General features: G+C 36.7%; 1 protein-coding gene across 1 annotated transcript; it reads right to left on the reverse strand.

The window, feature by feature from the left end:
• Positions 1 to 7,550: 7,550 nt before the first annotated feature.
• Positions 7,551 to 8,174, reverse strand: LOC139426718 (zinc finger BED domain-containing protein 5-like). Its single transcript, XM_071186503.2, has one exon. It carries the CDS (start codon positions 8,172 to 8,174, stop codon positions 7,551 to 7,553), a length of 624 nt encoding a protein of 207 aa, XP_071042604.2.
• Between the last annotated feature and the right edge of the window lie 1,858 nt (positions 8,175 to 10,032).

Consider the following 10,032-nt stretch of genomic DNA (forward strand, 5'->3'; position numbering starts at 1 on the left):
AGGTATGGTGGCAAAAAAGGCAAAAAGTTAGGCTTAGCAATTGTAAGCATGTTTTAACTTTAAAATTATTAAGAAAGTATATATTTTAATTCCCACATGTTCTGTTTAAAAGTATTTTATTTCTAGCATAAGAAATTGTCTTTTAAATTAAGCATTAAATGTAATTCTGGACCTTTCAAAGCAAAGAAAATTAGATTATATCTTACCTGCAAAATACATTGAGGAGTAGACTGTGCTGCCATCTATGATAACCTAAGAAAACTAATTCCTATCTAGAAAATCAAAGCTGAAATTTAAAGTGTCCCAAGGTGACCCACCTTCCCCTACTGATTATTTTAGTGCATGAACATCAATGTGACAAATTTTTTGAAATTCACCCAAATAATTATTCCAAAAAAAAAACATCGATTTATAGGTAAAAAGTATCTGAAAGGGAACTTCTCTCCTTCAGCACACTTCAAGCGTGTACCCATGACTTCTGGTTTAGATACTCTCTGATGCTCAAAGCTTGTGGTGGCCGTACTCGCTATTACCCTCTTAATAGCCTAGCTCAACCAAGAGTAGAAATGCGTAAAGGAAAGTGTTTTAAAGTTTGGGCGTAAAATAGGACATGACAACTTGGTGTAATAGTCTAGGTGTCACATAATTTCAAGTAACAAATGAAAACCACTTTTTTTGAACCAGGTTTTTTGGAAAAAAACCCGGTTTTTTCGGTTTAAACCAGGTTTTCTCCCCCGACATTCTTTTTTCAACTAATATACATACTGAAAAAGGAAAATTACTTCCAAGAACAATTAAAATGAATAATAAGCAATTATATCAAACCGCACTAAATTTTATTAAAATACAGGATTGGGGAAAAAAACAGGAAAAGTTTAGAGAAAAACTTTTTTTTTACCATTGAAAAGCAAGTTTAGGATTTAGCACTTAGGATTCAAAATTTGGACAAAAACGCAAGTTTTGCAGCTTTTTCTAAGCCCAGTCTGTTACGCAATTTTGAATGTACAACTCCAAAAGTAGAAAAAATTCTTTCAACGTTCGCTGTAGCTGCTTTCGCAGTAAGAATTACTTCAACTTCCTTAAACACATCGGCATTAAACTTCTTAATATAGTTTTCTTGCATTCGTCACCATTCTATAACTGTTACTTTTCAATAAATTCCTTTTAAAACAGATACCTTTGGAATGGGAAACTTTTTGCACAAAATTTTAATATCAGAGTTAATAAGTTATTTTTGGGAAACATTTTCTTGGCTAACCGTTTCTTTTTTATCTGTTGACAATTCGTAATCATCTTTATCTACAGATTTTGGATGCAATAGAAAAGCGAGGTGGGCTGGTGTTATTGCCATTTCATAACGATGATCTAATTTTTTCAGTACATCTTTATTGAATTTCTTATCGTGCATTTGCTTTTTTAAAAATTAAAACAGTCTCTCCAATCGAACAATTTTCTCTCTGTGCCCTATCCAGAGCTACACTAATTGGTTTTAACTGCTGCAAGTAATCTTCTGCATTTCTTTTCAATGAAATTATTTGAAATTAAATTTTGAATCAATCTGATCTTTATAGCTTTCACTATGTTTACGTGAATGGGCCAAGATTTTAGATACCTCTCTAAGGCGTCAGCAAAAGAATCCCAACGAACTTCACATGGCAATATTAACTTTGGTGCATTTGACTTTTCTAAAGCAAGCACTTGCAAAATGATAATTCCTAAAATGCTTAATTACATGCAAAATTTGTTCTCTTACTTTTGGATCACTTTCATCCCCAGCCAGTAAGTTCAAAATATGAGCAGCACAACTGTAAGTAATAACTCTGAATTCTTCATCCTCAACTTCACACTCATCAGTCATACTGCAATGCGAATCTGTAGCGGCGCATTTCGAACGTCCCCAGTCGAAAGTTTATATAGTATATGTAATTTATCATCTCTCTATTTTCGACGTATGCAGCTCTGTCTTACATTTTACTTTCGTGTTATGTCATCTAAATCTCATCCTCTTCGACAGGAGGTTATTCCATTAAGCTTACGACGATTATATGATGCGCGACCCTCATACACACCTCCTTTTATTGCTCGTATGCGTACAGTTATTCAGACATTCAATTTTTGCGAATCACCATCTCAATCAACCGATCACTTTCTTAACAAACCTTGGATTATTCCGTCATATCATTACATTTACTGGCTAGGTGTACTAACTGTTTTTGCGTTTCTGCTACGTGTGGGTCCTTTTGTTTTGTTTTGATTAGCGCGTGCATGCCAGCCAGACTATCTGTGTGTATTGTTGCCTCTCGGCAATTTTGTGTTTCTAACCAGTTAAGGGCTTCTTTTATAGCTAAGATCTCTGCTTGGAAGACAGAATTGTCTTGTTTTAGTGTGAATTTAAACGTGTCCGTTAAGTGATTGTTGTTGTAAACACAGAATGCTGCACCTACTCCTTGTTCTGTTTTTGAGCCATCGGTATAGATATTTGTTATAGTTGGTGTGCTTGGTGGTAATGAGATATATTTATAGCTTATTTTATCCGCTGGATGAGTGCAGTTACTTTTAATTTTTTGTTGATAATCTATTGCATTAATACTGTATTGATCATTAGATGTGTTAAACCTTAGTGCATTAGCTATAATAGATTCTTTTAGTATTTGCAGGTGGAGTGGCGGAATGCTTGTTAATACGTTAAGTGCTACACTTGAAGTTGTCTTAAAACTCCTTGCTAGTCTGATTAATAGTGGTCTTTGTACACTGTTTAATGCATTGATGGCTGTTTTGTTTAGGTTGGTGCCCCATGCGGCTGATGCGTAAGTGAGGGTTTTTTCTGCTACCGTGTGGTACCAGAGTTTAAGTAGTTTGGTTTGGATACCCCAGGTCCTCGGGGCTAGTTTGATTAGCTGGTTGTGAATGTTTGTGGCTTTTGCCCTAAGTGATTTAATGTGTTCAAGGAAATTAAAAGTGTTGGTCTAGGACGACCCCTAAGTATTTGATTGATGCTACTGGTTTAATAGATTGATTATTTATCTTTACTATTGGTGGTCTTTGTTTGAATGGATTTTTAAAGGTCATGAAATTGCATTTATTTATTGAGAGGTTCAGGTGATATTTAGTACAAAAATCATTAAAGGTGTTCATGGCCATATTAGCGTTAGTTTCTAATTCGTTACGTTTATTGCCTGATATGATGAAACCGTAGTCATCTACGAAAGCTATTGTCTTTACATTGTTTTGATTAAAATCTTGCAGGAAAATGTCCGCGATAATTAACCACAGGAGTGGGCCTAGGCATGACCCCTGTGGGCAGCCCTTGTAGGTGTTAAGTTTAGTTTGTCCTAGACCGCCGTCGAATTCAATTGATCTGTTGGTTAGGTAGCTGTTGATTAAGTTTACTAGCTGCTTCGGGCAGTTGAGATCGTTTAGTCTTGTTATTATTTGGTCCCAATGTATTGAGTCGAAGGCGCCCTTAATGTCGACCGAGATTAGCATTTTGTAATTAGTATTTTTACAGTTTTTGTTCTTTTTTGCTGTTTTTGCTTCGTTGATTACTATTTTAAGTGCTGACTCTGTTGATCTGCCTTCTCGGAAGCCGAATTGTTTATCACTGAGTTTATTGTTTATTTCTAAGAAGTGTATTAGTCGTTGGTTGATTATTTTCTCTAGTAATTTGCCTAATGTTAGTAGAAGGCAGATCGGTCGATATGCATCCGGTTGTGTCGTGTCCTTGCCAGGTTTGGCGAAGTACACGACGGTAGCTGATTTTAAGTTATTTGGAAAGTGGTTTAGAGTTAAGAATTTGTTGACCCAGTTAGTTAGAATGTTCGAGTCGGCCTCGAAGACGCGCCTCCAAATCATGAAGTCTAGCCCGTCTGGACCTGGTGCTTTAGTTGTAAGGAAGGCAAAGAGAGCATCTCTCACCTCCTTTGTGTCTGCGTGTAGTTCAGTGTTTGTGTGTTGTGTGTATAGAGGTGGTTGGTCCGCGATGGTATCGTCTTTGTCTGGGAAGTGAAATTTGGATGGATACACCAGGACTTCCTGTTTGTTTGGAATATTATTGTTAGGTAATTTTAGGTTAAGGTCTGTTGGTTTGAATAGTTTACCGTGGCCCAGTTTATAAGCTGCACCATAAGAGTCTGAATGATTATTGCAGAATTGCTTCCAGGAGGTTTCTTTTGCTTTAGTTATTAGTTTGCGGTATGTAGCTTTTGCTTTATTGTATTCTTCTTTATTGAGTTTGGTTTCTATTGGGTCTTTGCTTGCTTGTAATCTTTTATTTAGTGCATTTAACCTATTTCTTTCGTATTTAAGTTTGTTTGTCCACCATGTGGGCGAGGTTGAGGGTTTAATCTTTCTGTATCTGTATGTTTTAGTTGCTATTGCGGTTACTGTTTTAATTAGAGCCCTGGTGTGCTCGTCTAGGTCTGTTATTGTTGCTATTTTATTGCAGTTGTCTATAAGGCCTGAGGCCTCGCTCTGTATCAATTTGATAAACTTAGGATGGTTGCCAAAATTAGTTTTTAGACGGTTTGAAGTTGGAACAATTAAGGATTGGCTAAGGTTAAACGTGATATATCTATGATCGCGCGCAGTATGTGTATCGTTGACGGTCCAGTCGTTGACTAATATGGAGCCGTCACGATTTCCTATGGTGAAGTCGGGATTACCCTTCGCGTGTGGCGTATAAAAAGTAGTTAGTGGTGTTTGTACGTTAAGTCTAATCAGGTCATGGGCAATATTAAAGTCTATTAGAAGATCTCCTCTATTGTCTGTTGTTGTGTAGCCCCATTGAGTTGACCTGGCGTTCAGATCTGCACCTAGTATGAGTGGTTTGTCCGATATTCCACTCATCTAGTGCTGTTGAGAGATCTGCGTGTGGCCTGACGTACTGCGAGCCGATAATGATGTTACCTAATGAGGTAGTTATGTTAGCGAAGGCTGCTGATTCAGTTGCTGGTATTAGATTTATTGTTGTTGTTTTAGTTATGACCAACCAGGCCTCTTTATTATTGGAGTGGTGTGTGGTCCACTGGTTTGGGTAACCATATAGTTTGCTATTGGTTAGGTAAGGATCTTGAATTAAAATTATAGCTACGTTATTATCTTGGGCGAACCTGGCAGAGAGGGCTGTTGCCGCTCTGCAGTTGTTTAAGTTAATTTGGAGGCATTTAATTTGGTTTGGTAATTGATTGGTCATGTTTGCTATTGTTTGTTGCTTACCTTGTTGCAGACAGATATTAATTGGCTGAAAGATAAGGATTGTTAATTTGTTGTGTGGTCACAAGCCCGACCAGGAGAGTTATTGATATGGGATTAATTTGGAATAAAGATGGAGAAAACTTAGTTATTGGATTGAAAATTTACTAGAAATTAAGTTTTGTTGAGTAGGACTTTGATAGTTTGCTAAAGTTAGAATTAAGATTATGGCCAATAGCCGTATTTAACTTGGTGGTATGTTGGACAGTATCTGCCGTTAGCCTTATGGTATATGTCTAGTGGGTACCACTCCGGGTCCTGCTTGTGGTACTCATTCATGTATTAACAGTTGTAGCAAACACAGGAGTCTCTGTTGATGCAGTTATTGGTGTGGTGTTTGCCTGCGCAGTGCATGCAGATGGGGCCGGAATCACAAACAGATTCCTTGTGGTTGAGGTTTTGGCACTTATGGCACCTATTTATCCTAACAAATTTAGATATTGAAGAGCGGCTTAGTCCGAAATAAATGTGCTGCTGCCGGCAAAGAATATTGGCAGAGACTTTGGTAAGGGAGATCACCCAATGCTGCAGCAACTGGTTGCTCCTGTGTTTGTTGACCCTATACAAACGGATAGGAAAGTCTGTTTGATTGGTGCAGAACTGAGCGTGCAGCCTATCGAACAGACAGTCCTTTGTAATGTAAGTTCGTTAGTTATGATGATATTTTGTCTGCGTTGTTTTGGAATTACGACTTTAAAGTCGTTGTTATTGAGATCGTTGATTAGGGTTTGTTTATCAGAATCGGTGTCGCAGTTGATTGTTACTTGTTTTGGTTGAATGTTAACTTTCCTTACTGAGGCCCTAGTCTGCAGTGAGGTAACTTTGTAAATGATTTCTTGCTTGTTAGCGTTTGGTGGAATGGGTAGATTAATAATAGTTGGGAGTCTGGGAGTGGGGGGTTGGTTCTCCGTTGGAGCGGCGGCTTGGGCGTACGTCCTTGGTGTTGTATCAGGTTGTTTAGATTGACTCAATAGTTCGTCAATTTTTGCGTTATTCGCTTGGATCTGCTCATACAGAGTTGTGGTAACGCTAATCAGTCCTTCGACATCGACTATTGTTGCCGGTCCCTCTGTCTGAGTGCCAGTTGTCTTAGTTCTTTTTGGTTTGGGTTGGATTTGTTTTGGTTGGGTTGGTTTTTGGGCCAACTGTTGGGCCAAGATCTGAAATAGGTTTTCTAAATCTCTGATCTTATCCCTGATGTTAAACACCATGCACGTTTGCTTACCCTTCACGTCCTTCGGCAGGTGAGGTGTTGCGAGATTTGTTAATCCCGTTAGGCTATCCAATAAAAGTGAGAACTCTTGGTTCACACGACCGGTTAGGTCAATCTCTAGGCCGATTAGCTTTTGCTTTATTAGCTTTTACGAGCTTATTCCGGAAACCAAAACTAAATCAGGAGATGAACAGCTCAACTCAGCAGCATGAGGGAAACAACTCAACTCCACCGCCTGCGCCGCCTGTATCGCAGAATCGGCTTTTTTTAACTACTGACCTTTAGCTAAAATGCAGTTGATAATGGTAATCACTAATTCCATAACTTTACAAATTTAATCCGGAAATGTTTGTGCACAAAGTGCTTCTTGGTGAATGATACAATGGTAAACAAGTATCTCGTGATTAATTTTTTCTTTCAAAACAGCAACAAACCCCTTTCTTACGCCGGTCCTACTTTTGGCCCCATGTGTTGAAATCGACACAATTTTATCCAGGGGAATATGATGTTTATCCATGCACTCAATTGCAGCCTTTCTGTGCTACGTAATCGTAGGGCAGACGTCAAACTTACTCGTCTTCGAATTGGCCACACTCGATTGACCCACCTTCACTTGCTGTTTGATGAACCCTCTCCTCACTGCAATACTTGCAACGTTTTACTCACAATCCATCACATTTTAATTTATTGCCCATGTTTTAACCGTCATCGTTTAACCTTTTTTGGTAGTTCCATTTTAACACTGCAGGATTTGTTAGGTGACTGCCATCATCCTAACATTTTTGCGTTTCTACGCGCAATTGGTCTCTTATACTGTATATAACAGTTTTTATCCTATTTACAATTTTATGTGTCTTTATTCAGCTTTGAATGCAACTGTTTTATGATACTTAACTACATTTAAATTTTATCTTGTTTTACTTACTCTTGAATGCGTTGGTTTCGTTGTATTCAGTTTTATAAATGCCGTGTGATTTTGATGGGGAAAACTTGTAGTATACATCTACCTAGGATTTTATTTTAAAACCGTTTGTTTGGCGCAGCATGTCCTTCTGTGGACTTTGTGCCATTAAACCCAACATTCAATTCAATTCAATTCAATTGCAGCCTTTGCGATATCTTCTTCACGCGTCTGACCTTCGAGTGGCAATAATTCTAAAAGTTCTTCTTTAGACCCTGAATGAGACATAAATCGTACAAAAAGTGAAACTTGCGCCGTACCATTTATGTCACAAGACTCGTCAACTGCTATTGATATAGCCGAAACCAATTTCAGATCTTCGATATGCTGGGTGGATATATTCGAACACATTTTAATTGTTCTATCTTTAATGGTTTTAGCAGACAATGGTAACTCTTTAATTCTTTTCAGAATATCTGCTTTGTTCTTAAAATACCGAAATAGCTCTTCGGATGCATTTATAAAAAAAATTTTTATGTATTCGCCGTCTGTGTACGGTTTCCCTCTCTTAGCAATCTGTTGGCTAAAAACAAAACTTGCCATATTATTATTGCTGGAAGATTGCATCCAGTTATTAAACACAGAAGTTGACGACTCTTGACTCTTCTGAAGTTCCTCAACTGCTTTCTTCCTTGCATCACCGGTAGGATATTTAGTGCTAAATGACGCTTGCTTTCTTGTAAAGTATCTCTCTAAATTTGACTTCTTGTTATGCGCGAATTTCTCCTTACAAACATGTCGGAAATCCATTCAAGTTTTAAATAAATGCAAAATTCTCGGTCCTCTCAACTTTAAATTCGCGGTTTTCATCTTCCGTTTTTCTTTGCTTTTTTTTTTTTGGTAGCCATGTTAATTGGGGTGCCTATAAAAATATTCCAAATATATTTTTTTCTAAAGCCACCAGTACAAAATTATTATCATTGCAGAGATACCAACTGCTCTGGACACGCCAAAATATTTATAAAAAAAACAGTAAATAACTACGAACTAAGTTTTGCAAGAATTTGCCTAATTTTGCTTAATTTTTATATGGTATAGCATCACATATCAGTCATTGAGTGGTGAATTGTATAAACCTACATTATTTAGAAATAGTGGTGGATAAAAGTCTCGCAAATTGAAAGTATTAAACCAAGAATCATAATAGATAAACTACCACTTTAAAATATTTATTTGCTGTCTAGAGCAAGTTGGCAATCTCTGTCATTATCAAATTGAGGAAAATAAAAACTAATTTATGATTAAATGAGTGATTCACTCCCCAGTGCCACCGTTTTTCGCTGAAGTGCGCTTTGTTACACGGTGTTTTGGTGAGGGAAAAAGATGCACGCGTTGCAATTTAAAAACAGTTTACTTTCACAAGGGAAGGAAAAGGAAAGACAGAAAATACAAAACTTAAATTAAAGAATAAAAATACAATATACAAGATGTTAAAACTTAGCTGTTGTATGATAAATCCTTAAACATGGTTGGACACATAAATCAACATCACATTCATTGCACTGATAGCGAGATTCACGACGAATACACACGGGAAACGAAAGCGAAAGAAGAATAAGCTCGATCTTATTCAAATCGAAACACACAAGCAAAATATACGAGATTACTTTTCCAACACATCCCTTTCCCATTCCCCCTCCTCAGGACCGGCCCTAGACATTTTGGCGCTCCGGGCAAAACCTTAATTTTGCGCTCCCCCTTCCCCCGTTTTTTTTAAGTAAATCTCATGCGACCATATCAGAAGGTCAAGAAAATATAAAAAAGAAACGTTTTATTAAAAACTGAATAATCAGATAACAAGATAAGCAATTTAGCACTTAGGCAAAATAACAAAAATTAAAGTGTAGTAATGCTAACTAAACTAATATCCCATATTATAAATAAATTCTAACTAACCAAAGTAATTAAAATGCCCTTTTTCTAACTTTTCTTTCAGCAAACTCACGAACCAGTGATTTCAAGTCTAATTTGTCACTAATTTGGTGTTCTATAGCTATCATTGCCAATCCATTGACAGGGTGCGTAGCGTTTGTAAAAAGTACTTAAAGGTGCTTTTGGGGGGATTTCGTTTTTAAAAGCTTTTAAACCCAAGTAGCACCGAATATTAGCTAACATCAGAAAATAGGTAAAATCTAACGTTATCTTACATAACCTCTAATATTAGAAAGATACAAAAGGTCGCTGTTTGCTCAGCCTTATGTAATATTAGATTCTATGCAAACTAATATTATCTAGCGTTCGCCATAATATTATTTTGCATTAGTTTTGATGCTATATAATATTAGATTTTCTATTTTCTGATATTATTTTGCTTTGTTTCTTATTTTTTTGGAGTAAGCAAGAGGAAGATATGGATGGTAGTAGAATAATTCGGCGATATAATTTTACTTAATTTTCTGTATTGTTGTGAAGCACTAAAACATAGAACAATAGTTTTATGTCATTCCATGTATTATTTACTTATCAATACAGAAATACTAAATAAAGTTATATTAGCAAATTCTGCTACCTTCCATTTTTCTCCTCTTTACTCCAAAGTATATCTTATGTTCAGCTGATTTTTTTTAATATTTCAAACTTAATTAGGAAATATTTTGTTGCAACTTTT

Source organism: Parasteatoda tepidariorum, chromosome 9, assembly GCF_982258835.1.
Source record: "Parasteatoda tepidariorum strain Cologne lab strain chromosome 9, Ptep-v5.0, whole genome shotgun sequence".
Classification (NCBI taxonomy): domain Eukaryota; kingdom Metazoa; phylum Arthropoda; class Arachnida; order Araneae; family Theridiidae; genus Parasteatoda; species Parasteatoda tepidariorum.

What these genes read in the sequence shown, in the direction of transcription:
- LOC139426718 (XM_071186503.2), bottom strand. Translation starts at nt 8,174, where the DNA reads ATGGATTTCCGACATGTTTGTAAGGAGAAATTCGCGCATAACAAGAAG.